The 26,174-nt window shown below is 52.8% G+C and overlaps 13 protein-coding genes across 13 annotated transcripts; 6 read left to right on the plus strand and 7 right to left on the minus strand.

Annotated features, from left to right (window-relative positions):
• Positions 1-19: 19 nt before the first annotated feature.
• BDV59DRAFT_189470 (CTD-interacting domain-containing protein) lies at positions 20-1,829 on the minus strand. The gene is made up of 5 exons (XM_073691616.1): positions 1,513-1,829; positions 1,354-1,445; positions 1,242-1,300; positions 1,052-1,193; positions 20-1,000 (listed from the first exon to the last, which is right to left on the minus strand). Exons 1-5 carry the CDS (start codon positions 1,608-1,610, stop codon positions 210-212), a joined length of 1,182 nt encoding a protein of 393 aa, XP_073542772.1. The 5' UTR covers positions 1,611-1,829; the 3' UTR covers positions 20-209.
• A 211-nt stretch (positions 1,830-2,040) lies between these two features.
• Positions 2,041-3,002, plus strand: BDV59DRAFT_206458 (clathrin light chain CLC1; the record flags this gene model as incomplete). The annotated part of the gene is made up of 4 exons (XM_073694796.1): positions 2,041-2,080; positions 2,164-2,411; positions 2,472-2,572; positions 2,651-3,002. 4 exons carry the CDS (start codon positions 2,041-2,043, stop codon positions 3,000-3,002), a joined length of 741 nt encoding a protein of 246 aa, XP_073542773.1.
• Positions 3,003-3,480: 478 nt separating this feature from the next.
• Positions 3,481-5,013, minus strand: BDV59DRAFT_196813 (Hsp90 co-chaperone CDC37; the record flags this gene model as incomplete). Its single annotated transcript, XM_073692775.1, has 2 exons — positions 3,481-3,985; positions 4,040-5,013. The coding sequence occupies 2 exons, from the start codon at positions 5,011-5,013 to the stop codon at positions 3,481-3,483; spliced, it is 1,479 nt and encodes a 492-aa protein (XP_073542774.1).
• Positions 5,014-5,342: 329 nt separating this feature from the next.
• mdr2 (ATP-binding cassette permease mdr2) lies at positions 5,343-8,180 on the plus strand. Its single transcript, XM_073691617.1, has 2 exons — positions 5,343-7,378; positions 7,426-8,180. The coding sequence occupies exons 1-2, from the start codon at positions 5,522-5,524 to the stop codon at positions 7,924-7,926; spliced, it is 2,358 nt and encodes a 785-aa protein (XP_073542775.1). The 5' UTR covers positions 5,343-5,521; the 3' UTR covers positions 7,927-8,180.
• Positions 8,181-8,435: 255 nt separating this feature from the next.
• BDV59DRAFT_211577 (metal-dependent hydrolase family protein) lies at positions 8,436-9,617 on the minus strand. Its single transcript, XM_073695833.1, has one exon. The coding sequence runs from the start codon at positions 9,566-9,568 to the stop codon at positions 8,525-8,527; it is 1,044 nt and encodes a 347-aa protein (XP_073542776.1). The 5' UTR covers positions 9,569-9,617; the 3' UTR covers positions 8,436-8,524.
• Positions 9,618-10,438: 821 nt separating this feature from the next.
• Positions 10,439-12,337, plus strand: BDV59DRAFT_196816 (major facilitator superfamily domain-containing protein; the record flags this gene model as incomplete). The annotated part of the gene is made up of 7 exons (XM_073692776.1): positions 10,439-10,549; positions 10,688-10,917; positions 10,979-11,003; positions 11,056-11,195; positions 11,258-11,612; positions 11,679-11,918; positions 11,981-12,337. The coding sequence occupies 7 exons, from the start codon at positions 10,439-10,441 to the stop codon at positions 12,335-12,337; spliced, it is 1,458 nt and encodes a 485-aa protein (XP_073542777.1).
• On the minus strand, positions 12,177-14,862 carry BDV59DRAFT_150239 (transcription factor domain-containing protein). The gene is made up of 6 exons (XM_073687354.1): positions 14,605-14,862; positions 14,364-14,548; positions 14,223-14,314; positions 13,559-14,157; positions 13,345-13,512; positions 12,177-13,269 (listed from the first exon to the last, which is right to left on the minus strand). The coding sequence occupies exons 1-6, from the start codon at positions 14,817-14,819 to the stop codon at positions 12,408-12,410; spliced, it is 2,121 nt and encodes a 706-aa protein (XP_073542778.1). The 5' UTR covers positions 14,820-14,862; the 3' UTR covers positions 12,177-12,407.
• A 30-nt stretch (positions 14,863-14,892) lies between these two features.
• On the plus strand, positions 14,893-16,603 carry BDV59DRAFT_189476 (nucleoside transmembrane transporter FUN26). Its single transcript, XM_073691618.1, has 2 exons — positions 14,893-15,249; positions 15,306-16,603. The coding sequence occupies exons 1-2, from the start codon at positions 15,074-15,076 to the stop codon at positions 16,468-16,470; spliced, it is 1,341 nt and encodes a 446-aa protein (XP_073542779.1). The 5' UTR covers positions 14,893-15,073; the 3' UTR covers positions 16,471-16,603.
• BDV59DRAFT_189478 (amino acid/polyamine transporter I) lies at positions 16,604-19,008 on the minus strand. The gene is made up of 4 exons (XM_073691619.1): positions 18,349-19,008; positions 18,228-18,288; positions 17,940-18,172; positions 16,604-17,893 (listed from the first exon to the last, which is right to left on the minus strand). Exons 1-4 carry the CDS (start codon positions 18,527-18,529, stop codon positions 16,998-17,000), a joined length of 1,371 nt encoding a protein of 456 aa, XP_073542780.1. The 5' UTR covers positions 18,530-19,008; the 3' UTR covers positions 16,604-16,997.
• BDV59DRAFT_150274 (cytochrome P450) lies at positions 18,627-20,268 on the plus strand. The gene is made up of 2 exons (XM_073687355.1): positions 18,627-19,675; positions 19,732-20,268. The coding sequence occupies exons 1-2, from the start codon at positions 18,723-18,725 to the stop codon at positions 20,231-20,233; spliced, it is 1,455 nt and encodes a 484-aa protein (XP_073542781.1). The 5' UTR covers positions 18,627-18,722; the 3' UTR covers positions 20,234-20,268.
• Position 20,269: 1 nt separating this feature from the next.
• On the minus strand, positions 20,270-21,851 carry BDV59DRAFT_189482 (t-SNARE syntaxin TLG2). The gene is made up of 4 exons (XM_073691620.1): positions 21,636-21,851; positions 21,055-21,575; positions 20,651-20,997; positions 20,270-20,595 (listed from the first exon to the last, which is right to left on the minus strand). Exons 1-4 carry the CDS (start codon positions 21,656-21,658, stop codon positions 20,335-20,337), a joined length of 1,152 nt encoding a protein of 383 aa, XP_073542782.1. The 5' UTR covers positions 21,659-21,851; the 3' UTR covers positions 20,270-20,334.
• Positions 21,852-22,698: 847 nt separating this feature from the next.
• Positions 22,699-24,131, plus strand: BDV59DRAFT_189485 (calmodulin). The gene is made up of 6 exons (XM_073691621.1): positions 22,699-22,848; positions 22,961-23,017; positions 23,116-23,131; positions 23,253-23,378; positions 23,432-23,644; positions 23,699-24,131. Exons 1-6 carry the CDS (start codon positions 22,846-22,848, stop codon positions 23,731-23,733), a joined length of 450 nt encoding a protein of 149 aa, XP_073542783.1. The 5' UTR covers positions 22,699-22,845; the 3' UTR covers positions 23,734-24,131.
• Positions 24,126-25,222, minus strand: BDV59DRAFT_206468 (uncharacterized protein; the record flags this gene model as incomplete). Its single annotated transcript, XM_073694797.1, has 2 exons — positions 24,126-25,152; positions 25,209-25,222. The coding sequence occupies 2 exons, from the start codon at positions 25,220-25,222 to the stop codon at positions 24,126-24,128; spliced, it is 1,041 nt and encodes a 346-aa protein (XP_073542784.1).
• Between the last annotated feature and the right edge of the window lie 952 nt (positions 25,223-26,174).

Raw genomic sequence — 26,174 nt, forward strand, 5'->3', positions numbered from 1 at the left:
GAGTTTCTGGATTAATTGATTCCAAGACTGATTTGTTCAGATCGATTCTTAGTGGTTCAGATTCGGGTTCAAATCATAAATGCTATCAAACGCTATGGAGCCAACAGGCTAGACGTAGTATGCTAAGAGTTATGGTTAATACACTGCCCGGATGAAAGTATTCGAACAAGTTGCCGATTCTCACTGCATTTACCGGAGACGGGAACATGCTACTTCTGTGCGTTGCTCTCCTGCTGTAGCAATTCGGCGACATCAGCGTCCAAGTCACCACCGGCGAATTTAGCATAATCCTCCTCGTGTGTGACCTTCCGCTTTTTGGCATGGAGTCCATTAGGATCTTCCTTGAGGTGCTCAAACCCCGGCAGCGTGAATCCAGCTTCTGCCTGGAAATCGTGGGCGGTATTTAAAGCTGCCTCCTGAGGCTCTTGCTTGGGCGACCCAACAGGGGTGAGAGCCTCCACGGGGGGAGGGGTCAAAGCCTCGACTTCAGGACGGGCTACGGATTCCCCTTCGGTAGCAGGATCGGGCCAGCTGGGTGTGTTGTTCTCAGCTGAAAGTCCTCGCATGATGCCATCCTCTACCTCTCTCTTTTTTGCTTCCGTTTCTGACTTCCTCTCCGATAACTGCGTTGCCAATGTTTGTTCACGGGAAAGCGCGGAGCGATTGGTCTCTAAGAGTTTCTCGAGTCCTTCAATCAAAGCTACCCGAGACTTGATAACCTCCGATACAGAGCTCTCGGCATTGGAAAGCGCTTTGAGCAATTGGCTCAGACGTGCGGCATGCACAGGCGGTGTCGGCAAGGGGGTGTTGGGATCGTGCATTTTATCGTACTCTGCATTGGCTGCTGTCGCAGACGCGCCGGAAGATACCGTCGCCTTGGACACGGCGGTTTGCAAGGGGACCAGAGGCTGGAGTTCGGAGGGCGTTGAGCCAGACGGACTTGAAAAGAGGGATCCGCCCAACGGGGGCTTTTTACCGGTTGAGCGCGACTTATCGATATCTGTTGCGTAGTGAGTATGCGGAAGTCGCATGACAAAGAGAGCAGTCTTACCATCTACACGAGCTTCCACGGCTTCTTGGATGGGTAATTCAAAGATAGATCGCTGTCTCCAGACCTCCACTACACGTCGGATCTTCTGCTGGATTTCATTGGAAGCGCCTTTATATGCAATTGCCGTAGCCTCAGCAATGATCTAGTCGAGATTAGCTCAAAGCACTGGCGAATGAAAGAAGGAACCTACCGGTGAGAAGGCGATAAGGAAATCTTCCTTTCTTCGTGCGCGGGATTGTTGCGCAACCTCTATACATGTGGTGAGCGCTGTGTCGGAACATTGTGAGGTGAGATCTAGGTACCATTCGCAAGATAGATTAGATTCAGTCGCTTGGGGGCTGGGGAGTCTCGGAGCTTCTGAAGCCACAGCTGCGCAGTCCGCTCGGCGTGTCGCCTGTAAGATAGAGAGGGATAGGTGTCAGTTCCGTGAGCTTGGTGAAAGTGGTTGAAAGGCTGGCTACCTGTGGAACATGACCCATTGCGCAACAGTAACGATGCCCTCCTGGGTTTCATTGAGCGCGGAGAGCTTGGCCTTGACTGCGTCATCGGTATACGCCATGGTTCAAGCGGTGGAGGAAACCAGAGGGATGTCGTCTAGGACGGAGTAGTAACACAGGAGCTATTGACGAGGATGGGAGCTGTCACTAGGACCAGGGAACGATCCAGTCTCGAGGGAGAACAAGTAAAACGGACCAGGCGCAAGTGACACACCAGCGGTCCCGAGCAGCAGGTGGGGTCAAGGACAAGGAACGAATGAATGAATGTTCTTTGTTGAGATGGGGAGAGTGAAGGACAGAAAGTGAGAGGCAGATGAGGACCAGTGAAGCTCACGAGAAGGCTCACCGCCTGCGGGCGGCAGAATCCCAGCATGATTGCTGTTTCCAGAACGCCAGCTGGAGCCTCATCTCCTTTCTCCCCTCCCCCGTTCATACCTCCCTTGCCTCCTGTCCTCCAGATTCCTTTCTCTCTACTCTCACACCGACATCATCATGGCGGACCGTTTCCCCTCACTCGAAGACTTCTCGGCTGGTTGGTGTCCCCCGTCACTACCCCAATTACCACTACCCGTTACCAACTATGATGCCCGTGATACTAAACCCTGCCTTCTTCAGGTCAAACTGAGGTCGCCGATGCCAACGGAGCTTCTGACGAGAACGATTTCCTTGCCCGTGAGCGTGCTGCGCTTGGTGATGACGCTGAACAGTTCGCTACCGCCCAAGACCACGTTGTTACCTCCGACAATGTAGATACCGGGGACGATCTACTGGGAGGTGCCGAGGGTGCCCCGGCCGCCACGGTCTCCCACGAGGAAGTATCCGGGTTCGAATCGTCTTTCCCCGCTATTGAGACACAGAATGAGGTAGATATCCGCGTCGTGTCCTTCCAACCGCTGGTGCGCTAATACGTCCCCTGTTTACAGCAAGTTGCGCCCGGTGGCACGATCACCGGTACCGGTGCTCCGTTCCCTCCCACTGGCTTTTCCAGCTACAAAGAACCCGAAGAAGAATCGGAACCTGTGAGGTGAGCTTCGGTGCTAATGTTCCTTCACCAGCGTCTTTCTGGTGGTCCCTAGGCGGAGACTAACTTTCGGCTCTACAGGGAGTGGCGTGAGAGACGGGACGCCGATATCAGCCGCCGCGCGGAGATCTCGGAGGAGAAGAAGGAAGGAACAGTGAAGAAGGCCCGGGAAGACATTGACGACTTCTACGTCTCCTACAACAACAAGACCGACAAGCTTCGGGCTCAGACCCGCGCCGAAGCCGAGCAATTCCTCGCCAACCGGGAAGACACATCTTCTGGTGGTACTAGCTGGGAGCGGATCGCGAAACTCGTTGATATTTCTGGTAAGGGTGCGAGGGGAGGCGCCAGCGGTTCTGGCAAGGAACGGTTCCGCGAGCTGCTGCTCGATCTGAAGAAGGACCAGAATGCCCCCGGTTCTAGCGGTATCTAAAGCGTGGATGGAGTACGGAGACGTCTGCCTCGAATATATGACTTGGGTTTGGGGATGGGGACACGAGGAGAAGTGGGCACTCGAAGAGAAGAATATTTCCTATTACCAGCGCCTTTTTATCATGACCGACCACTTTGCACATTCTCACCTTCATGCATCGCTATATCTCCTCGGGTATTAACAACGGGTTGTGTCTATTTACTTTTGATTCTGTTACCCTGTCTTTTTACTACGGATCTTTTCTTTCCTAATTGTTATGTAGGTAGATAACGCAGTTGCTTGCCATGTTTTTGTCGATGTCTGCTCCATTCACTGGCTGGCCCATAGTTCGTTCGTGCACTGGGGTGTCGAGTAAAATATCCATCGCTATTACAGAATGTAGACTCATACACGATGCTTACATGAATTGAATCAGTAATTGCAGTCAGAAACAACAGATTCATAACTTCCGTGCACCCATTCAGTATGATATATTTCTTCAATCCAACTCGGTCACATCACCACCGGGTTCTCCTATTTCCTCCACTTTGCGTTCCCGTTTGTTTTCTGCCTCAATTTCTTCCAGTTGCTTTCGGCCCTCTTCCGTCGTCGCATCGATAACTCCCTCCTCGAGACTGAGCATACCGCTTTGTCCGAGTTTCTCCACCACGTCCTCTGCTGCCTCAACGCTCATCTTGCCCAGGACCTTATTGACCTCGTCTAGGGACTCCGAAGCCAAAGCTGTCTGTAAGTCTTTCGAGAAGGACTCAAAGATCTTGCGGGCTTCGACTTCGACAGGCTCGCTGCTGTCGGCGGAAGGGATGTTGATGGTAATCTTGGTGTTGGGATCGACGGCATGGAGCTGGATCTGCTCCACACCGGCCGGGTCATTGGAAGCAGAGCTGTCTTTGGCGAGCTCTGCAGCACGGGTTTTGATCTTGTTGTAGGTCTCGTTGACGTCGTTGCGGAAGAGTGTTCCAGCTTGGTGATCCTTGTTCGTGATACTAGACATGGTATATTAGCCGCAGATTTTCATCAAATGGACCGACTTCACCTACCGCTTGAAGAACAGGGAGATGCCGTCCCGGCCTAGCGAGCGACAATATTGCAGCAACAGTCCCTGATGGACACACTGTCGAGCATAGTCCTCCTTCCCTTCCATCTGGCTGTTGAACGCTTCAACCAAAAGACCATCAGTCTCCTTCTCTGCCACAATGTCGGGGTTTTCCGTGATGAACTGAAGAAGCGCGCGGTAATCATCGCGTTTGATCTTCGCGAACCGTTTGGCCAAATCACTGGCCTTGATGCTTTCTGGATCCTCCTCTTCGTCATCTGCATCAGCCCCAGACTGTTGCGACGAGGCGCCGGCCGCCGCGGCGGGGTTCAGAAGCTCTACGGAGTTCGTTTTCTCCGTGGAGGCAGCGTTCTTGCCCTTGGGATCACCCTTGGCGACAAATGACGTGTCAAACCCGGTATGCAGCATATCGCTGGTGATCTTGCTGCTTTCCTCCTTCTCCAGCCCAGCAAGTCGTTCGAGCAACTCCTTTTGTAATCCCTGCACCTTGTCCTTGTGTCCCTGTACACCTTTGATATACTCTGGGAAAAGCTTATCGGCGGGCACATCCCCAATCTCCTTTTTGACCTGGTCCACCAAGGCGCCCATCATCTGGGAGTATTTCGGTTGTTCTTTCTCATGCGTGTGCACGCCCTCGGGAGGCGGAGGGGCCTGGTCGTCGGAGGGATTGCTGGCGAACTCCATGAGAGCCTGGAATACAGGCTCTTCTGGGCTACTGGAGGTACCTTCATGTTGCTTTAGGGAGGTGAGAAGCTTGTCGATGCGGGAGAGGAGGCCATCGTTGATGATCCGCTCGTACTTGAGGGTTTCGATCTCATGGCGACGCTGTACGCGCTGCTGGTGGATCTGGGCCTGCTTCGCGCGGATGAAGGAACGTTTGTCAACATTGGGGTGAACCTCGATATCCGAATCATCGGACAGCTCCAGCTGGTCCCACTTGCTGTAATCGAGGACCATCTTGGAGGGGCGATGTACACTTGACAGGAGGGGTACGGCGGGGTGGGATGGTAGTAGCTGATAAGACGGAGGGAATGCAGTAGAGAGGAAGAATGCGGGGACTAGAAGCAGGGATAAACACCGATTAATGACGAGATAAGTCACCGGGAGGACACTGTACACGCTATACAAGAACCTCTGGAGCAGTTTCGAGGCTCCGCCGCATGGAAAGCTCTCGATCAGCTTCGACGGCGGCCGAATCACGGGGGCAGGCGGTGGTGGGCGGCAGAACGTGCCGATTCTGGACCGACGGACGGCGGCTTCGGGGATGTGCTTTTGGTGCTGACCGGATCGCCTCGGTTGGTTGTCCTCTCCATCTACCCCGTCGCTCCTCAGGGTGTTCTTTTCGTTGTGGTGCTGTCATGCATGCGATTACCACCGTGCTCCAATAGGCAAGATATGGCATCGCGCCCTATTCCATGAATCTGTTTGAACCGCCGTCCGATTCCGCTTCCTTCCACCCCCGACAATGCGCGGAGTCAGCGCTCTTACTTCCTGGGCCCCAGGGGTCAGCGCACGACCAATTCACCATCTCCGGGGAGGCTTGACTAGAGAGGTCTTTCCTGCGCCCCGTGTCCTTGTTTTCTCGCCTGGCGCCCATGGTGGGTTGCATCGGCACTTTGCCAGTGCTCCTTCAGCCCGCGCTGGAGTCTGGGGTCTCGTCTCTAAAGGCAGCTGCAACTCCAGATTGGGTGCTGTCCAACCACGTATTCTCGATACAGCTCGGTTTTTCTCCTCGACACAGCGGAAATTAGAAGCGAAACCACCCGTACCCCCGACCAACACGCCTCAGACGAATACTGCCTCCTCTCCGGCTAACGAGCCTCCGGTAGATCATGGATTCGAATTGTCTGAGAAGGCCGCACAGGCTGCGCAGGTCAACCTCAGTGCCAGATTACATAAAGACGGCGCCGGGGGCAAGAGAGCTGGTTTCAAGGAAATCTGGAGACTTTTACTTATTGCGCGACCTGAGGCAAAGAAGCTTTTTATGGCCTTCACCTTCCTGTTGATCTCCTCTGGTATCACCATGTCGATTCCTTTTTCCATCGGGAAAATCATGGATGCGGCCACAAAATCCGCCGGTGAAGGAGGTGTCCAAGAGCTGTTCGGTCTCAGCGTCCCTATGTTCTACACCGCGCTGGCTGGGATCATGACCATCGGTGCCGCCGCCAATTACGGACGTATCATTATCCTACGCATCGTCGGTGAACGAATTGTCGCCAGACTCCGCTCCAAGCTTTTCCGCCAGACGTTCATCCAAGATGCCGAGTTCTTCGATGCGAACCGGGTGGGTGATCTGATCTCTCGCCTTAGCTCAGACACCATCATCGTGGGAAAGAGTATCACGCAAAACCTGTCTGATGGGCTGCGCGCTGGTGTCAGTGGCGCCGCAGGATTCGGTCTGATGGCGTACGTCAGTCTGAAACTTTCCAGTATTCTGGCTTTGCTGCTTCCTCCCATTGGCCTTGGGGCTTTCTTCTATGGTCGTGCCATCCGCAACCTGAGCCGCAAAATCCAGAGAAACCTCGGAGACCTGACGAAGATCGCCGAAGAGCGTCTCGGAAATGTGAAGACCAGTCAGTCCTTCGCCGGCGAGGTGCTTGAGGTCAACCGCTACAACACCCAGGTGCGAAAGATCTTCAATCTGGGCAAACGGGAATCCTTGATCAGTGCGACATTCTTCAGCTCTACCGGTTTCATGGGTAACATGACGATTTTGGCTCTCCTCTACGTGGGAGGGGGCATGGTCCAGTCTGGCGGTATCAGCATTGGAGAGTTGACTTCGTTCCTCATGTACACGGCATACGCAGGTTCCAGCATGTTCGGCTTGTCCAGCTTCTACTCTGAGTTGATGAAAGGAGTGGGTGCGGCTAGCCGTCTTTTCGAACTGCAGGACCGAGAGCCGACAATATCGCCTACGAAAGGCAACAAAGTCATCTCTGCCCGTGGTCCCATCCGGTTCGAGAACGTATCCTTCAGCTACCCCACGCGTCCTGCTGTCCCTATCTTTACGGATTTGAACTTCGAGATTCCCCAGGGTACCAATGTTGCCATCGTCGGTCCTTCAGGCGGAGGCAAATCGACCATCGCGTCTCTGCTGCTTCGATTCTACAACCCTACTGAGGGCAGGATTCTCATCGACGGGAAGGATGTCGGTGCTATGAATGCAAAGTCGCTACGCAGGAAGATTGGTGTCGTCTCCCAGGAACCGGTTCTCTTCTCCGGAACTATAGCCGAGAACATTTCGTACGGAAGTCCTCAGGCGACGAGGTCTGAGATCGTCGCCGCAGCTCGGAAGGCAAACTGCCAATTTATAAGCGACTTCGTAAGTACCCTGCCTACGTTTATGATAGACCTGACTGACTCTCCCAGCCGGACGGCCTGGATACTCAAGTGGGTCCTCGAGGCGCTCAGCTCTCGGGTGGCCAGAAGCAGCGTATTGCGATTGCGCGGGCTTTGATTAAAGATCCCGACATTCTGATTCTCGACGAGGCCACGTCTGCCCTAGATGCCGAATCCGAGACTCTCGTAAACAGTGCTCTGGCCGCACTCCTCCGTGGCAACAACACCACCATCAGCATTGCCCATCGTCTGTCCACAATCAAACGGTCTGATACTATTGTCGTTCTCGGCCCCGATGGCAAAGTAGCAGAGCAGGGTTCTTATGAAGAGCTTAGCGCTCGCCCAGACGGCGCTTTCACCAAACTGATGGAGTGGCAGATGAGTGGTGGGGATGTATCGCACCCCCCAACTGCTGCTCCGATTAGTCCAGAGACGGAAGAGAAGCTCTGGCAGATGGAACAAGAGGAGACCGGGGAAGAATATGTTGATTCCGACGAGTCTCAGAACGAAGGACCGCAGAAGAGGCAGTGAAAAGCATAGGCCGACTGCTAACGTCGAACCACTCATATATCCCCTGTTCTCCCCTGTCCACTTTCTTTCCATTTTTCATTGTGTTTTTGAGCTATGAAGCATTTATAGAGTATTGTTATCCTGTGTCAGTAACTCTCCTGTATCCTTCTCACAACCAAATGGTTGTTACATTGCATTCTCCCTCCGGATGAATGAGATATTGTGATATACCCGACAGCATACATGGCTGAGATAGAGAGAATCCACATCTCCACTTGAATAGTTCTGTATTCTACTATCTAATACTATCTCAGACTTAATTCTGCCGTCCAAACTGACTACGGTTGCCATGTGCCTGTTGTCACTCTTCAAGGACTGATTGAAATCCTTCGCGTGCGTATCATAAATACTAGGAGATCCAGGATAATACTGTGGCATACTAAAACCTAAAGATACCCGTACCTTCTCTGGACACCTCAAACACACTACATGGTTAGAATGCCTCAAGCTAGGTTAAGAATCCCAACGAGGCCAATTGGAACAGGCATAATGATCTTCGATAGATCTGCCTGTATATACATACCAGTCACCACACAACGCGATATATTTTCCTTTCTATTCATTCAATCTGCACCATCGAACACCGCTCCACAGGAAGTCGACTCCATCTAGAAGCCACCACCCTTCCATCCTTAACAGTCGCCAGAACATGGCAGTCAAACCGATCAAATACTGCAATATCCTGCAAGGGATTCTCATTCAAGACCACCAAGTCCGCTGCGAAACCCACCTCCACCCGCCCAAGAAACCTCTCTTGCCCCAGCATCCGGGCAGGCGTAACAGTAGCGCTCTGCAAAATCTCCAAAGGTGTCTGCACAGCTCTCCGGACCGAAAACTCCCTACTCTGTGCACAGTGCAGCGGGCCCAGTAGATCCGTTCCAAAGCACACTTTCACACCGACTTTACTTGCAAGCTCCAGCGCACGTAGTCCCTCATGCAGCACCTCTCGGTTCTTCTGAGCGGAGGCTGGGGGCAAGAAGCCGCGGAACTCAGGAGAATCCATAGTCGCGTACGTCACTAGAGTGGGCGTAAGGAAGACCGCGTTCTCCTTCATCAGCCGAGCGGTATCTTCGTCGAGCAGATTCCCATGCTCAATCCCCTTTACCCCCTGCCGGACGGCCTGCTGGATAGCCTGCGGGGTGTATGCGTGTGAAGTGACATACGTGCCCACATTCTCGGCAACGGTGACAATCGCCCGTATCTCCTCGTTCGAAAACTGGAGATGCTGGATCTGATCCGACGGACTGGCGACGCCGCCCCCGCCCATGATCTTAATGAAATCTGAGCCCTGTCGAATTTCCTCGCGGGCATACTTCAGACACTGCTCGACCCCGTCGACTATCCGTCCGATGCCGTTGACATGTCCTGCACAGCATTCGTTGGGATCATGCTGTCCCCGCCGATCCCCGTGACCCCCCGTCTGCGACAGAGCGTGTCCGGCGATGAAGAGTCGGGGGCCGGGAATCACGCCGTCCGCGATCGATTCCTTTAGTGCGAGAGAGGCTCCGCCGCAGTCACGTACTGTGGTGAAGCCCCGGTCCAGCATGGACTGACAGACGGTTGGCTGGCGCAGGAGGCTGAGGCTGGAGCTTAGGTCTTTCATCTCGTGCAGGGTGGATGCACCGGGCACAGCAGAAATGTGCACGTGACTGTCTATGAGGCCTGGACAGATGTATTTGTCTTTGAGATCGATACGGATAGCGTCGGTGTTGGTACTGGGGGTCTCCGGACCGATTGAGGAAACGAGACCACCGGAGAGCGTGACCGTAGTGTTTTTGGAGATGGTCCCAGTGATGGGGTCGATTACGTTGGCGTTTGTTAGGATGTATGTTTTTTGAGGACCGAGTTGCCATGGCTTGACGATGCGCCCTAGATCGGAGTGGATGGTAGATGAAGCTGTTACCATGATGCAGATGCAAGAGATGAAGTTGGATGAAGGCTGACTGATTTCAGTGCCCGATAGGCCGTGCTGGCATGCTCTGCCTGCTTTTTGGCCAGCTTTATAAATTGCAGAAGTCGTAGCCATCTTCGTCTGAGTTTTAGAGACCGTATACTTCATACTTGCGGGTACATTTACCCGCACATACTTCATTTAGCGTGCGGGTCCTTGTACCCGCACCATGGCTTTCCCACTCGGACTATTATTATCGGTTGTGTTTGAAAGACCGGCGAGTTAACGGCTTGGAATGATTTCTGACTGGCCAAGATGGTGCGCTTTCTTAAAAGGAAGCAGACTTTCAGGATGACTGGGCAAACTTTGTGTTCGGTTATCTATGAAGTGCCAAGTCCAGGGAATGCAATTCAATGCTGGTACCTATCTATGCGTAATGGATCTGGGGTGCGGGGTTTGGTGTAATTGCTAGATATGACTTTTCGTTGATAAGGTCTGGAGGGTATAAAAATCGTTGTGTTAAGAGTCGAATGTATCATCTGCGACGGCAATTCATCTTTAACACCTTACCGAAACACCAACATGTTTAAAGAATCTGAAGAGAAATCCCCGCCAGCTGGAATAACACCGGACAGTAAGCAGGCTGAAGAAAAGCGTGTTAAAAGGAAGATCGATTGTGTTGTTCTGCCACTGGTAAGCAAGCCGTCCCTAAAGATGATAGCCCACCACAACAGGATAAACCACTGATAGCACTGCGATCAAGATGTGCCTGGTATTTTTCTCGCAGTGTATGCTATTCCGATCCTCAGGTGGTTTTTACTCAACCTTCAGGTGATGGCACTATTATGTACGAGACACATCCTGACACTGCCCTTTCTAGATCTCGACAAGCAAAGTCTGAGCTATGCCAGTGTGTTTGGGATGATCAAAGAACTTGATCTTCATGGTACACAGTATTCATGGCTTGGTTCTATATTCTATGTTGGACAGCTTGTGGCGGAGTTTCCGGCCATGTACCTGATGAGCAGGTTTCCACTAGCAAGATTTGTTGCCTGTACGGTGTAAGTGTCAGACCGCCTAATACGCTTCTTTCAAGCACCTGCACTGACCAAATCGACAAAGAATTGTTTGGGGTGGAGTATGCATGGTGAGTTTCCCCTGAAGAATTGGAGGGAGGCTGTGCATACTTATTTTGATAGTGTCTGGCAGCGGCGACTACATTTCCATCGTTCATGGGCGTCCGGTTTGTACTAGGTCTGACCGAAGGCGCCGTGTCGCCGGCATTCGTTACCCTTACGAGCCTCTGGTATAAGAAGAATGAGCATCCGCTGCGCATAGGGTACGATGTTCCGTCTATTCTACCCGTTCGAATTTGACGAATAACCGTTGTGTTTATTTTAGCTTATGGATCAGCTGCAACGGGCTAGCCCAGGTTGTTGGTGCATTGATGATGTACGGAATCGGTCATCAAGTAATGGCAGTTGCCCAGTGGAAAGCAATGTTCCTCATCTGTGGCGGTCTCACCGTGTTCGTTGGCGTGGCATTTTTCTTCTTAATGCCCGCCGGTCCCGATACAGCCTGGTTCCTCACACAACACGAGCGGGAGATAGCAACCAAGCGGCTCCAGGCAGAAAACGAGGGTGGGGATCAGACGTATTTTTCACTTCCGCAGTTGAAGGAAGCCGCTGGCGACATCAGAGCCTATTTGAGCTTTCTCTTTGGTGCTCTCATTACACTACCTTCTCCCGTCATTGCTGTAAGTGTTCCTGAAGGCTCAAAGTCAGGTTCCCATTCCATCTCACTGACAGTTCTTAAACACCAGTTTGCGTCACTCATCATCCACTTCCTAGGCTACTCCAGTCTGGAGACAATGCTGTATACTTCGCCGTCCGGTGCAGTTCAGATCGTGTTCGTATGGGTTGGTATCGTCCTATGCCAGATTTGGCCAAACCGCCGGTGTGCCATCATTGTTGGATTGACCATTATCCCTCTCACTGGAATTATCCTCCTCTTTGCCCTCCCGCTATCAGCAGGCTGGGGTATGATTGTTGCGTCTTGGCTGGTATGGCCTAAACCATTTGGGCCCTGAGCAATAGCTTGTGCGAACTGACATTGAGAAAACAGGCATCTGTTATCTCCAACATCTTCTCGATCCTCCTCAGCCTTAATGCATCCAACACACGAGGGAACACCAAGAAGGCAATTGTCAATGCCCTCTTCTTTGTTGGATACGCTGTAGGCGCCATTTGTGGTCCACTGCTCTGGAACACTGAATATGCACCCCGATACCGCAGCGGCCTAATTCTGGCCCTTGTTAGCTGGCTTGTGTTCATTCCATTGGTCGCAGCTTATTGGTTTTCTTGTGCTTATGAGAACAAAAACCGGTCTGCGGTGCAGATGGAGGTTGGCACGCATATAGCTGAAGTGGCTGGGAGGGATATGACCGACAAGGAAGATAGTGGGTTCCGGTATACCACTTGATAAATAATGGATATCCTGTTGTTGCAACAGTGAGTGTTCACTTCCTTAATGTAGGGTTTGGGACACTCTATCATCTATCATTGTAATTGAATGTCCCACCTTCACTAAAAAGTCCATCAAATCCCAGCATGTGTAAGTCGACAGTTGAACAATCTTCTAGTAAATTTCCAACATCATCGAGAAAGACTCCATCAGTCACTTGGTAGTCTGGTTGATAGGTTGCTGGTTCCTGTGGATTTCGGTCGCAAAGCGTCGTATCACACGGCGGGCGAGCTTTCACTGAGCATTGTAGACCTTCGTCTCTGGCGTGCAGCTGTTCAAATCGCGAGGCCAAACTATACTCTTTAGGGAGATCGAAGACTCCATTGTCATCAACATATGTGCCTCCTTGGTGTGACATGGTTGCCAAAGCTCTGTTGACAGCTGCTTGAAAATTATCCACATGTTTCAAAGTACTTCTTGCAAAATCGCTGCCACAGGCCATGAAATGTAGGGCATCCATCGCCTTACTGACTCTGGAGTACGACATGAGCCGCGGCTGCAAGATACTCTCCAAGAGAATAATTATGGTGGCTGAGCTGCAAGAATGGAAATCAGTGTGGGAGAAACGACCGAGCTGTCGACGGTTCCGGAGAAGATCGACGAGATCGATTATCTGCTCTGCATGTTCAACGCAGCGCTGTGACAGCTCCTCTATTTCTGGGCAGACGGAGATGTCGTCTATGTCGTGCTTCCTTTTGGAGAGGAAGCTGCGCACCTTGCTTATTAGACTCGCTCGACTTATGTAGGTCCAAATCATGCAGTAGTGGAGCTGTAGGTGCACATTAAGTCTTACGGTGGGACCATCCAGAGCCGTTAATTCGGCTGGTAGCCCATCCTTCCAGGCCAGAAGTTGACTTCGGATTTCTTCTGTTGCACGTTTATCCATTGGTCTGAGGGAGGGGGTTAGTAATATTAAGGCAATTGAAAGGGCTGTCAGTCCCTAGAATGTCCTGCAGAAGGCTCACCGGAATTGAATTGACTTATTTAGCAGTAAAGTCAACTTCGTATATGCTAGGAGTCTGTCGACTTGCCACGAGCCGGGAGGATCCAAATCTGCCTGTCTCTCGGGAAGAGCACAATCAATATCTTTCCCCTGGAGCGTCTCCGGATATCCAAGAGAGATAGCGATTCGTCTACAAACGTGAGAAAGGGGGACTCGAGTAGCCATGCGGAACATACCGTTCGATACTGTAGGTTGTCCAAAATATACGATTCCGGGTTTCCGACAATGAAGGCGGTAGACCGGTGTCGTCAGGTTTTTGATGTAGGCCGAGACAGATAGCAATCCGCAAGGCGAGGCCGAGATACGTGTAGCATGTGTTGGTGTTGTGGTTTGGTAGAACGTAAAGGGCTGTTAACAGGCAGCTGAGTACCCCCTCCAAAGATGGGTATGCTATTATCCGTGGAATAAGGCGCTGTGCATATGAAAAGAACCTAGCCCCAGGGATTCCGGTCTGTTCGATATCCGTTCCTTCTGCGGTACTGAGATTTTCAAATTCGTGCAGATGAGCGAACTGGCTTCCCATGGCGAATACAGTAACAGCAAGACATATGAACTTGTGATCTGCGGCAGATAAGGAAAGTCCGCTTTTATATAGTGAGGATAATTGACTACAAAATGTAGTCTTGTCGAAGTAGTAAAAGTTTGCTTCGACATAAGAGAAGAAAGCCGAAATGAGGAGGTCAGCCTCTGCGGGCGACGGAAACTCTTTCAATATTTCCATTATGAGGCAATTATCGTATGCTGCAGATGCTTCGAGGGTAAAATAAGAGGAGGACTAGACATAAAGCGGTAACAAGAGTCAGACCAACGCTTTCAAGTAGGAAGCCTTCATCGGCGTACGGTGTCATCAGAGAAATCAGGTCTCTCCGTTTGGCAGACTGCTTCGCTAGCCGAGAAGAGAAAATCTTCGTGAGCCAAGGCATCATGTCTTCCTGGGAAATGTCTTAGTGAATGTAAGCAAATGTCTCTGTTAGAACATACCCAGCGTTTGCGGACTAGAACGTGTTGCTGTGGTTAGAGGCTGGCCTGCATCAGATCCTCGAATTGAGCTCATCAAGATTTCCATTAACACAATGGAATGGTCTGGCTTGAGATTAATCTCCGGATACAGCCGGTTGAACTTTGCCACAACATCTTCGTGGACGATGCGCTCTCCAAAGGGACGACTAGAAAGATTCCACTTAATTCGAATGCTCAAGGGGAAAACAGCTCGTATACCCACCTAGTTGTTGAGGTAGCCGGCGCATTCTCTTCTGTTTCAAAAATACAGCTTGAGTTGGTCTTGCTGCAGTTCTGACATCTGCCAGGGGATACTAGAACACATCGTCGCTTTCGTGTGCGACAGGAGGTGCAGGCTTTGACAATTCGTTTGCGCTGGTCTAGTGGTACTCTGGGACGGAACCTCTTGGATGACGGTTTCCTATATTGACTAGACATAGCAGGACTCCTGTATGCTTCTCTGAACCATATTGGATTGCCGACAGAGTTGACCGAGGTAGAAGTCCTGATATAGACCAACGTGACTTGGCTTATCGGTCAGCTGATCTGATAACGTCGTTGCATCTCCGCATGAGACGAAACACCAACTCCTGCAATCATCATCCCTTGGCCGGATCTTCTTACGTTCGCCCATAACTTGCCATGGGCTGACTTGGCTCTTTGTGTCCTTTCCTACCACTACATTCGAAGCTATGGAGCGTATCCGGAGGTGGATCGCCCCTCCAGCCGCTCCGACGGCGTATGCGCCTATTGAGGACGACGAAGACAACGGTGCATCCTCACAGAGTCGACGTCGACCAAGTTCACGGTTCTCCAGATTCGAATATGCTGTATTTTTCCTCCTCGGTATATCCATGCTATGGGCTTGGTACGCTTCCCATTGTCCTCCCATAATCGCAGGCATCTAACCGTGACTACGAACAGGAATATGTTCCTCGCTGCAGCACCGTACTTCTACCGCCGTTTTCACTCGGACGATTGGGCTGCGACACATTACCAGCCTTTTATTCTCGCAGTGTCGACAATCACAAATTTGGGTTCATCATTCATCCTCGCAAAGCTCCAAAAAGGCGCCTCCCATCAGAGACGTATAATCCTCTCACTGTTGATCAACATCGTCGTCTTCACGCTGCTGGCCTTTTCCACGGTCCTCCTAGAGGGGATCTCCGTCAGGGCATATTTCGCCTTCTTGATGATCATGGTGTTTGGTGCCAGTCTCGCCACGGGGATAAATCAGATTGGCGTGTTCGCCTACGTTTCGGGCTTCGGGAGAGAGGAATACACCCAGGCCATCATGGGAGGCCAAGGTGTCGCAGGCGTCCTACCATGCATCGTCCAGATTCTGTCTGTTCTTGCCGTGCCGGAACAGAAGGCTGAACAGGATCTGCCACAGCAGTCGTCCAAATCAGCATTCGTCTACTTCATCACCTCCACGGGGGTGTCCACACTGGCCTTACTCGCGTTCATTTCCCTCGCGAAACGGCGGTCAACCGTGCAATACGACCCCCTAGTCGATCCGGACGATTCCTCATCAGACCAGCCAAATGATAAGGCCGTCGGTCTCTGGACTCTATTCACCAAACTCCGTCTCCCTGCTGTAGCAATCTTTCTCTGCTTCACCATCACGATGATATACCCCGTCTTCACGGCGGAGATCGAGTCCGTCCGCGCGGACTCAGACCGGTCACGTCTCTTCCAGCAAGCAGTCTTCGTTCCACTTGCCTTCCTGTTCTGGAACGCGGGTGACTTGGCGGGCCGCATGCTCGTCCTCGTACCTGGGCTCTCGTTAGCCCACCGCCCGTTTGCACTGATCATTCTCGCAGTCGCTCGGTTGGGGTTCATCCCGCTGTATCTGCTCTGCAATATCCGTGGCCGTGGTGCTGCTATTCACAGCGACTTCTTTTACCTTTTCATCGTGCAGCTGTTCTTCGGTATCACGAATGGGTATCTAGGAAGCAGTTGCATGATGGGCGCTGGCCACTGGGTTACTGAAGATGAGCGAGAGCCGGCTGGTGGGTTCATGAGCCTCATGCTTGTGGGCGGCTTGGCTATGGGGAGTCTCTTGAGCTTCTTGGTTGCTGGTGCTTGAAGTTGCTCTTGCCATCTAGACTCTAGAGGTTGTGGGCTTACCATTGACGAAGTTATGACCTTATATAGTGCGATCCTCCGGAGTTGGTGCATTTATGTCACTAGGACTTTCAATACAAATCATTATATATACACATTAACCGTTTCTGGGTCATTTGGACTTCTCATTTGTACTCGACTCCGTCTGCAGCATCGGCTCGGCACCAGGACTCACTCCCTCCACCAGCAAGTCGCGCACGTCTGATGGCCCTGTGAATCTTTTCCGGCCGGTGGTGAACCACGTCACTGCACTGAGCAACCCGATGACTCCGATAGCCGCAGATGTATAGTTCATGGACTCATGGGTGACCGGATAATCCGATGGGAAATTGAACGTGACGGAGGCGAACAGCAGAAACACCAGGCCGACGACATTGAGCACCAATGAGACAGGCATGGGGAGGGAATACGGACTGTCAAACGAGCCCGTCAGATGCCCCGAGAGATATCCGAGGAGCCGGGAAAGCAACGGAAGCGAATAGGAGACATCTACGGAAGGTTAATTTCAAGCCATATGACTGTCACACTGTTCCAACACTTACAGAATCCCGTCGTGGCGATCGAAATCACAGTCTCAAAGCCCGTCACCGTACCAAAATAGATCGCGCTGAGGGCGATCTGCACCGTCAGCGAGACTACAATCGCATACACCGGGATCTTTCGTTTCTTGTGCACAGCCGACAGGGTGTGCGAGAACGGCAACCCATGGTCGCGCGCAAATGCATACAGCGACCGCGACCCCTCCGCCAACAGGCTGATTGACGCGACGACCGCGATGACAGTCATCATGCTTGTGAGGAAGCAGGCGGCAACCTTACTGTGAGTGGAGTCGTAAAAGATCTGGATGACTGGCACGCCCGTGCTAGATGCGGCCGTCTTGTCGATGTCGCCGATGCAGAAGCACAGTGTGATCAGAAACACGAACCCCGTCACTGCCCCGAGGACAACTGACATGATGATGGCCTTAGGGGCGTCGCGCGAGGCGTGCGTCATCTCCTCCGTCATGTGGCTCGGCGCGTCGTAGCAGCACATCCCGAAGAAGCTCTGCAGGATGCCGATGATGCAGGCCATTGCGCTGCCCCAGCCGGTGAAGTTCTGGAAATCCTGGAAGACGAACGCCGGGGGTTGCTTGTTGTCGTTCATTGATAGGATGGTGATGATGACGATAACGAAGCTGGTGATGTTCCAGAAGAGGATGAATCGTGTCAGACGGTTCAGTAGATGAGGAGCGAGGATGTTGACGCCTAGGGCTATTAGCCCGACCAGCCATGCTACCAGAACGGTGTGCCACCGTTCGATGGTGTACGATGGGAAAACCAGGTTTGCTTGCCCCAGGATGAAGTTGGAGGTGATGAAGTTGTTCACGGCGCCCATGGCGAGGATGCCTAGAATCATTAGCATGTCATCTAGGCCAGTGCAGTCTCGCCATACCTGCAAGCATGAACCATCCGGTGATATAGGACAGTTGTCGCGACACCCGTGGGGGTGCTAGCAACGCAACCCAGGAATACTGGCCCCCGGCCACAGGCCATCTGGAGCACATTTCAGCCATCGATAGTGCGATGGCCATTGTTACCGTGCATACTCCGATCCAACTGTAGACCATGACCGGGGGACCTCCTGCGTTTACTCCGACGATGAAGACACCGCTCAGGGCTGTCCAGCTGCTGCGCAATTAGGGCTGGCCGATATAGATGCTTGCAGGGATGGGTCGCGCACCAGGTAACAATGCTAAAGCTGAAGCCGACCATATCAAGGAGACTGAAAGACCGCTTGAATTCTATGAATTTAACGTAATTTAGCATCCTGCTAGCTGTATATGAGGTTCACCATGATCTACCTTGTTGGTACCCCAATTGCTCCAGAGTCACGTCCTCGTCTGTCGTTTGTCCGAAAACATCCTGTCCGGCCATCTTGCGCGTATCCATGGCTATCTGCAGAAGGATGAATGTTGGATATAACTGTGGAACCTTTATACTTCGTAAGAAAATTGTGCCGCTGATAGGCGACTCCCCGAGCATTGACTATCAGCCGAGCTTAATCAACACTTATCAGCATCAAGGGATGATGCACCGCCCAATCATATCCAGCATTACTTCGGACAGTCCGACAATTTTCAGGATCAAAGACAGACAGTACGGGCCTTGCAGGTTGTGTAAGCTCCGCGCTATATAACAGCCAGGAATCGTGCACCCTCCCACCACCACCATCACCATGGACACGATAGACGCCCTATCAGAATGGGTTATCACCATCGCCGGAGGATTTTTGCTCCTGCTAGTCGCAACTTATGCCTGTAAATTCATTCATCGGGCGTATTTCCATCCGTTGTCCACCGTACCAGGCCCAAAGCTTGCGGCCACCACGTCGCTGTGGTTGGCCTACCACACCTTCATCGGCGATGAATGCACCGTCATTTTCAACTTACACAAGCGATATGGTCCTGTGCTCCGTGTGGCACCCAATGACATCGATATCACTGACGGGGATGCCATTGACCCGATTTACCTTGCGCGCGGGGGCTTCCCGAAGACGCAGGCATATTCCAAGTTCGACATCGACGGTCACTCGACCATCTTCTCGTCGCTGACGCTGACCGAACGCGCCAGTCGCGCCAAAGCCGTCGCGCCGCTCTTTTCGACAGCCTCAATCCGTCAGTCAGAACCAGCGCTTGCGGCCGTCTTCGACGACTTTGTCGAGCGGATTCGATTCGAGGCCCGAGCCGGACACCCGGTCAATGTACTCAATGCCGCGCGCTGCATGGCTATCGACGCCGTTACTACCTATTTGTTCCAGCAGCGGTATGGGGCGTTGGACGAGGGGTCCACGACGATGTCGGCCTCGCCGTTTGTGGATGCGTACGTGGGCGTCGGGGCGCTCTTTAACCTCGTGCCGGGGATATGCAGCGATCTCATCGCAACCGCGATGGAGTACTGGAATGCGACAGCAACCACGAAGACTGCGTTCCGCTTGATCGATGCGTACACAAGTAACCTGGTGAAGACGCCAACCCCGAAAAGCGGCAGCTACCAGAGCCGTCTCCTGGAGAGACAGATCTGTGAGGAACAGTCGAGAATCGAGTTGAAGGACGTCTGCTTCGCGGGTACGGACTCGACTGGCATGAACATGGCGACAATTATGTGGAATCTCGCCAAATACCCGGACGTGTAAGTTTCTGTAGATGGCTCTATGTTCCATGATGTACCACTGACGGACGAACTAGGTACGCCCGTCTACGACAAGAACTCCATGATAGTGCCGCACGCCACGACGATCTCACGTCATGTGCGTATCTGCGTGCGGTCATTCGAGAGGCCCTTCGACTTTCCTGGGCAAATCCGATTCGTCTACCCCGAGTGGTGCCCCCCGAAGGCTGGACGTTTAAGGGATTCTTCTTCCCAGCCGGGACGAGCGTTGGCGTAGCCGCTTTTCAGCTGCATCAGAATGAAGCGGTATTTCCAGATGCGCAACGGTTCCTCCCGGAGCGATGGCTGCAGCCCACCGATGCAATGCTGAACGACTTCTTCGCTTTTGGTAAGGGCACGAGAGCGTGCATCGCGCAGAACCTGGGGTCCGCTGAACTCACCTGGGCGACGATCAAGGTTGTCCAGGCGGATTTGTTGCAAGGGGCTAGGATTGTTGACGACGAGATCCGTATACTGGAGTGGTTTAATTCGAGGGTGAAGGGAGAGAAGATTTTGATCCAGTTTGATGTTCGGAGCTAGGATGTGCGCGCGAATACGGGAAATTATCATGATCGTGTTACAGGCAGAACGAATTGTATTCGTTCTGAAGGATTATATTATTACTCCGTAGTATCTTCTTGTCATCGGTATATGTCTGGGTCTGCCCATTTCCGTCGCCCGAGCTGGGTTGAACCGAGACGTCTCCTTCGGCGATAGATGGTCTCGTATGCTCGTGGTTGGAGAGAGGGGGGTTGGTCGTTCGCTGGAGGCGGCGCCGGCGCCGGTTCCGGGGAGCTGTGTCGTTTTGGTTTGACGAGCAATAGGATGAACATGCCAGCAACCAAAATGACCAGCAGTAGGAGGACCTTACGCTTCACAGTGCGGCGTTGGTAGTTTGTTGCCTATCATTTTAGTTAGCCAGGTCTCCGGAAAGTGAAACGAAAAAGCGCCACTTACGACTTTGAGCTCCTTGTCTGCGGCCTTGACTTCGGTGCCCATTCGCTCCACGTTGTAGTCTATGCGATCGAGCATAGTCCCCTGATCGATGACCATAGCCTGCAGCTCCCGAAAGATGTCCGAGAGCTCAATAATTCCCTTGGCAATGTCGTTGATCTCTCTCTCACGCTGCATGATGGCCGCATCGTTCTGACCGGTGACGAGCCGTTGCGACGTCTGCATTAAGGTTGTTTGCGAGAAAGACTTGTCCGCGTCCGACTCCATCAGCGAAGGGTCCGTGTACGGGTTCTGTACAGGCGTGGGGGAGCGCTCGAACGTCGATGCGGAGCCTTCCAGCCCCCGCAGTTCTACACAAGAATCACACGTTAGTTCAGTGTCGAAAGGAACGGGACGGACGCCCTCACTTTTCAAATAGGTACTTTGTTTCTTCCGGAAGCGAGCGCTGGCCTCCTGGACGCGCGCGGCTAGCGATATTTGAATGTTTTTCGCCATGGTTTCATCGCCGCTGGTGACACCGCCTTGTTGCTTAGCCTCGCGTACCATTGCCTCGATCTTCTGCACGGCCCTTTGGCACTGGTGAAAGCCGCGGGTGACATCCTGCGTGAGACGCTCAATGGCATGCTCTTCATGTTTCCGGGCCTCCTCGTCCCCGAACCCGGGGAGGAGGTGTTTGTGGTGGAGCTTGTCCAGCTGGGCGGACTTCTGCGCAATGTCCGCTAGCAACTCGGTTACCTCCTCCTGGACGTCGACCCATCGCGGCGGCAGGATATCCATTTCAATGATTGCGTCGCCATCATCTTCAAAGCCTCCTGGCTCGGAGATGAGTCGCCTGCTTTCCTCGGATTGGGCGAGCGGGTCGGAGAAGCCGTTATAACGTGGCTTCTTGGCTGGGTGGTGGGTGAACGACTGGCGGTAGGAGATGTAGCTGGGAGTGGGAGAGTGGTGAGCTTCATGGCGGTAGAGGGAGAAGGTCGGGGAGGCTTACAGGTTGGTGCGATCCCGCCACATGGTGAGGTCAGTGGAGGGACGTACGTTGCTGTTCCGGCGGAGTTGTCGTTTACGTAGCGGGTACGGTCATCATCGGTGGAGGGATGGTTGGATGAGATAGACAAATTACAGCGAAAGACTGAAGGGCGAGGGAGAAGAGAGATCTGCGAGGAGGGAGCAGGCAGATAGAGCGAGAGATACGGAGCTGGTGAGTAGTTGGAAGATGGACTGGCCGAGGAAGGGAAAGTATGCAGGTGATCTGGTGGTGCCTTAACAGCCAGGCAGCCACTTGCTTTCCCCAGCCACGTGAACGGGAGGCCCCTTCAGGACTAGCGTTGTTTTGTACAGAGTACAGCATGTGTTGACATATGCATATACCTTCAGGAGTACAGACGAGGGATAGAGAGTTTGGGTATTAGACTGCTCTTTATATCTTCCCCTTGGATAGGCAGACCGAGTACTGGTCGGTAGGATGGAGGTTGTCAGTCCTGTAGGCTTATGCATGCGGACTTGACGATGCCTATCTACGGTTTACGGTTCTAAGAACATTATGAGAAGTAGACAGTCAGATGGAATACGTAGTATTTCTCGATAAAATTACCCGTAAGATAGCCACCTAGCACGACTGTGAACGCAGTTAAGGTACTTTGCATCATATCTACTAGTGCAGAAGCCCCGCTAAGTAGGGCCTAACTTGGGCTGTCTCAAGCTTTCTTTAATTCGCAATCCTGCCGGGATCCGCGAGCGTCGTCAGCCCTAATGTAGTGCCCAACTTAGAAACCATACACAGTACTCCGTACATGCATTGGAATGATCACCCAGTACCTACTGGGTACACGATGTAGAGAATGGGAATCAAACAACAGGCTACCGTGTTCACTCTCAAGAGGAAAGTTTTCCGCTGCTCCTGCTGTTCCGGACGGGTCATCGTTACGACAATACCTCACCGCCGGACCAGATACAACCTCGGACTGGTTCATGAATAATACGACTGTCACCGCCCGTCCGCCCAACTGCAGTGATTCCCCTTAACTCCTCTTTCCCCCCTCCACTAACGGGTCGCCCTAAACATCGCGGCTCTCCTGCTGAACTTCGTTCATCTCCGTCTCTCCCTCTCTCTCGTATCCATCTCTCTGCTTTCCCACCTCCCATCCTCTCCCTCTCTCTATTTCTCCCCTTGTCCCCCCAACTTCTCCATCTCAATCATCATGGTACGTGTCTTGTTTTCCTTCCCAGCCCAAATCTTGCTGGGAATTCCCCCCCGCTTTGCGGGGCAAATCGGTCTGTTGCCATGAGCTGAGGAACTAACATTGCGCTTACTAGGCCGACTCTTTGACTGAAGAACAGGTCTCCGAATACAAGGAGGCCTTCTCCCTCTTCGTATGTCACCCCCTATTCCCCGTCCCTGACCAGGATATTGGCTCGCGTGCCTCCCGGTGTCGAATTGCAAGCTGACCGGCGATTCTTCTCTCTTTCAGGACAAGGATGGCGATGGTTAGTGCGATTTTTCCCTTCGATTCCCTCCTGCGCCCGAGACTATTTCATCGTTCGGGTCGACTCTCGAGCCTATTCTCTCTACTACCTCATGAGCCATCGTTCTTAACACTATGTGCAGGCCAGATCACCACCAAGGAATTGGGAACCGTCATGCGCTCGCTGGGCCAGAACCCTTCCGAGTCGGAGCTCCAGGACATGATCAACGAGGTTGATGCGGACAACAATGGCACCATTGACTTCCCTGGTACGGCCCTTCCCCGATAGCTGAGGTGACTTGAGTTTGTTGACCTGTCGCAGAGTTCCTCACGATGATGGCCCGCAAGATGAAGGATACCGATTCCGAGGAGGAAATCCGGGAAGCGTTCAAGGTTTTTGACCGCGACAACAACGGCTTCATCTCCGCCGCAGAGCTGCGCCATGTCATGACTTCCATCGGCGAGAAGCTCACCGACGACGAAGTTGATGAGATGATCCGGGAGGCGGACCAGGACGGCGATGGCCGGATTGACTGTACGTTCTGCCACTTGAGTTTCTTTATTGTCTTGCGTACTGACCATTTGCTAGACAACGAGTTCGTCCAGCTCATGATGCAAAAATAAACCACCTCGCTGTCTTGTTTTTCGTTCCGTGCGTTAGTGAAAGGTCGGAGGCAATGAATACATTCGAACCGTCACCTCTATCTCCATGCGTCTGTAGTCGACTCTCGCTTGACTGCAGTGGTTTGTTTCTTCTGGACAGAGTAGAGTCGGGTGATCTAGTCACGTACTTCTGGCCGTTCCGTGTCGTCGGATTCTGCTCCTATTGTTTCCCATCCTCCTTTTGCTTTCCTTCGTCCTTTGTTTATATTGTCTCATTCTTCGTGCGCGTTCCCCAAGATGTGTCTTTAGCCCTTGTCCGATGATTACTCGTAGCATTTGGCTGCCGATGATGGAATCGATTGAACGTCTCCCACCCCGAACTTCTATTTACAATATTATACCGCCATTCAACGCTATCGGTTGAACCGGAAGATCTCCATAAACTGCCTAGCTACATCAACCCCGGCATCTGGATCGGGGTCCTCAGCGCCGGGAGACATCTGCTTCCCCGGCCCCTGCAACACATGCAACTGCGCCTTCACCTCCTTCCCAACATCCGGAACCAAAATAGCCTCCCGCGCCCCTTCAACTCCCAACCGCCCCCAAAATTCCCGAATTAGCCCAGCAACGGCCACATACTCGGCATCGACATCATCCTCCGTAATCCCCTCCGGAAACGCCCCCACATCAACGCCAGAGTCATCATCACCGCCATCCTCCTCATCCCCCACACCACGCGCGTCGGCTGCCCCTGGTCCCCGCTGCCGTTGAAGATACTGCGCCGAGACGGCCGCCGAAAGCGACGGCCCGCGCCATTCGAGCTCCACCACCGTGCCGCGCACCCGCGCCGCTGGCGCCGTCTGTCGCACGTCGCCGACCCGCACCCGGAAATCGCCCACGTCGTAGACCATCCCGCCCGGCACGGCTACTGTGTGTCGATGGCACCAGAAGGGCTGACAGGCGTAGACGAAGTGCTGGAACAGTGTGCCGCAGGCGGGGAGCGGGACGGTCGTCATGACCATTGAGTTGTGTTGTGACTGTGTTTGCGGTTGCTGCGACGGGGTGGCTGCGGGTGCGGGCGCGGGTGCGGCAGCTGTACCTGGAGCATGTGTGGACGAGGGCGTGGGCGTTGGCGTTGGGATTGCTTGGGACTGTGGGTGTGGGTGTTGGTGTGAGTGTGCGGCGGTGTGTTCGGACGGGGAGGTGTAGATGAAGCCGTGGTTCGGGTAGTAGGTTAACGAGAGGAATTGCATGTAGCGGGGTTGGGTGGGACGTTGGGAGGCGGAAGCGGGCAGACATGATGGTGTGTCGCGCATTAACTTGTGCTCGAGGGCCCAGCGGCCGATGGGGGTAGGCTCGTCGGCGAGTCGGGAATGCAGACGCTCTGTTACGGTTGATAGAGCGGTGGAGGCGTTCGGGTTTGATGGGATGAAGAAGACGCTGGGGTAGTTAGTATAGAGATTTCTACTCGGAGGGTCTTGGGTAAGTGGAGGTACCCTGTTATCGGCATGCTGGATAGGAATGGGATGCGAATTGGAGGTATCAAGATGGAGATACGTCGTAGGAATGGGTGTTGGGATATTATGAGATTGGCATGGGTTTGACGAATCGAGATACTGGATATGGTTAGACACGTGTATGGGATTAGGGAGGGAGGATAACATACGAGTGTATATAGAATTATACAGCTGGCGGTCAATGAGTGATATGGATATAGATGTGTTGGTGGTGTGTTGTCGGCAGCTTTGATTGCCCAACTGGGAAGAATCGACTGCAACTACAGCAAACGCCACAAACCAGGCAAACAGAACATCATTAGTCATCATTCCTCCCACATGTGACATTCCTCTCAACTCCCTCATCGCACTCCCTCATTCCTCTTCTTCCTCCTCCGTATGCCCCCTCATTCTCTTCTTACCTCAAAAGTCGCGGCCATTTCTGTCTTGATTTCTGTCTTGTCTGAAGGACGTCCCTGTTCAGCATGTTCGGTGTCTCTCCGATTCATATACTTGCCGTTCCGCCAAGGAGCCCAGCAGGAGGCTGAGACCGGCCAGGAGCCCCTGAACCGCTCGGCCAGTTAGACTCCGGTGTCAAGTTAAGAATAGTAAGGAATTACCCACCGAAAGCCCAGACGAAGTAGATCTCCAGGGCGCTCAGGGTCCCGAGGGACCACCCGATTACGCAATGCAGAGATCCATTCGATTCACCACCAATGATCGGCTACTCTTTTGAGTGGTTTGAACCGCAGACCACGCGAAATGTTGCCCATTTCCCCATCATCAACATGCCAATCATTTCCTAGCAAGTTCCAATTGACGGCCAGCCCGTTAATACGTCGGCCACAAAATTCTCAAGAATCCCTCACCATGCTTATTGCCAATCAAGGTGACGGAAACGGCTCATCAGTTGGCGATCACTGGGGCGCAATGTGTGTTGCCTCTCCACAATGGGGTACGGAGTAC

This window comes from Aspergillus ambiguus (genome assembly GCF_047715705.1).
Source record: "Aspergillus ambiguus strain CBS 117.58 unplaced genomic scaffold BDV59scaffold_67, whole genome shotgun sequence".
In the NCBI taxonomy this organism is placed as follows: Eukaryota; Fungi; Ascomycota; class Eurotiomycetes; order Eurotiales; family Aspergillaceae; genus Aspergillus; species Aspergillus ambiguus.

Excerpts from the sequence above, each read along its gene's own strand:
- BDV59DRAFT_189470 (XM_073691616.1), bottom strand. The coding sequence starts at position 1,610 with ATGGCGTATACCGATGACGCAGTCAAGGCCAAGCTCTCCGCGCTCAAT. Across the intron at positions 1,446-1,512 it reads CAATGGGTCATGTTCCACAG|GCGACACGCCGAGCGGACTG; the intron begins GTAGCCAGCCTT and ends TCTATCTTACAG. Across the intron at positions 1,001-1,051 it reads CGTGGAAGCTCGTGTAGATG|ATATCGATAAGTCGCGCTCA; the intron begins GTAAGACTGCTC and ends ACTACGCAACAG.
- mdr2 (XM_073691617.1), top strand. The coding sequence starts at position 5,522 with ATGCGCGGAGTCAGCGCTCTTACTTCCTGGGCCCCAGGGGTCAGCGCA. Across the intron at positions 7,379-7,425 it reads GCCAATTTATAAGCGACTTC|CCGGACGGCCTGGATACTCA; the intron begins GTAAGTACCCTG and ends TGACTCTCCCAG.
- BDV59DRAFT_211577 (XM_073695833.1), bottom strand. The coding sequence starts at position 9,568 with ATGAAAGACCTAAGCTCCAGCCTCAGCCTCCTGCGCCAGCCAACCGTC.
- BDV59DRAFT_150239 (XM_073687354.1), bottom strand. The coding sequence starts at position 14,819 with ATGTCTAGTCAATATAGGAAACCGTCATCCAAGAGGTTCCGTCCCAGA. Across the intron at positions 14,315-14,363 it reads TTCTAGTCCGCAAACGCTGG|GAAGACATGATGCCTTGGCT; the intron begins GTATGTTCTAAC and ends GACATTTCCCAG. Across the intron at positions 14,158-14,222 it reads CTGATTTCTCTGATGACACC|TCCTCCTCTTATTTTACCCT; the intron begins GTACGCCGATGA and ends CTTTATGTCTAG.
- BDV59DRAFT_189476 (XM_073691618.1), top strand. The coding sequence starts at position 15,074 with ATGGAGCGTATCCGGAGGTGGATCGCCCCTCCAGCCGCTCCGACGGCG. Across the intron at positions 15,250-15,305 it reads ATATCCATGCTATGGGCTTG|GAATATGTTCCTCGCTGCAG; the intron begins GTACGCTTCCCA and ends GACTACGAACAG.
- BDV59DRAFT_189478 (XM_073691619.1), bottom strand. The coding sequence starts at position 18,529 with ATGCTCGGGGAGTCGCCTATCAGCGGCACAATTTTCTTACGAAGTATA. Across the intron at positions 18,173-18,227 it reads AGCTTTAGCATTGTTACCTG|CTGGACAGCCCTGAGCGGTG; the intron begins GTGCGCGACCCA and ends ATTGCGCAGCAG. Across the intron at positions 17,894-17,939 it reads CGGATGGTTCATGCTTGCAG|GCATCCTCGCCATGGGCGCC; the intron begins GTATGGCGAGAC and ends TAATGATTCTAG.
- BDV59DRAFT_150274 (XM_073687355.1), top strand. The coding sequence starts at position 18,723 with ATGGACACGATAGACGCCCTATCAGAATGGGTTATCACCATCGCCGGA. Across the intron at positions 19,676-19,731 it reads CTCGCCAAATACCCGGACGT|GTACGCCCGTCTACGACAAG; the intron begins GTAAGTTTCTGT and ends CGGACGAACTAG.
- BDV59DRAFT_189482 (XM_073691620.1), bottom strand. The coding sequence starts at position 21,658 with ATGTGGCGGGATCGCACCAACCT. Across the intron at positions 21,576-21,635 it reads TGGCGGGATCGCACCAACCT|CTACATCTCCTACCGCCAGT; the intron begins GTAAGCCTCCCC and ends TCCCACTCCCAG. Across the intron at positions 20,596-20,650 it reads CAGACAAGGAGCTCAAAGTC|GCAACAAACTACCAACGCCG; the intron begins GTAAGTGGCGCT and ends CTAAAATGATAG.
- BDV59DRAFT_189485 (XM_073691621.1), top strand. Across the intron at positions 23,379-23,431 it reads TGGCACCATTGACTTCCCTG|AGTTCCTCACGATGATGGCC; the intron begins GTACGGCCCTTC and ends GACCTGTCGCAG. Across the intron at positions 23,645-23,698 it reads CGGCGATGGCCGGATTGACT|ACAACGAGTTCGTCCAGCTC; the intron begins GTACGTTCTGCC and ends ACCATTTGCTAG.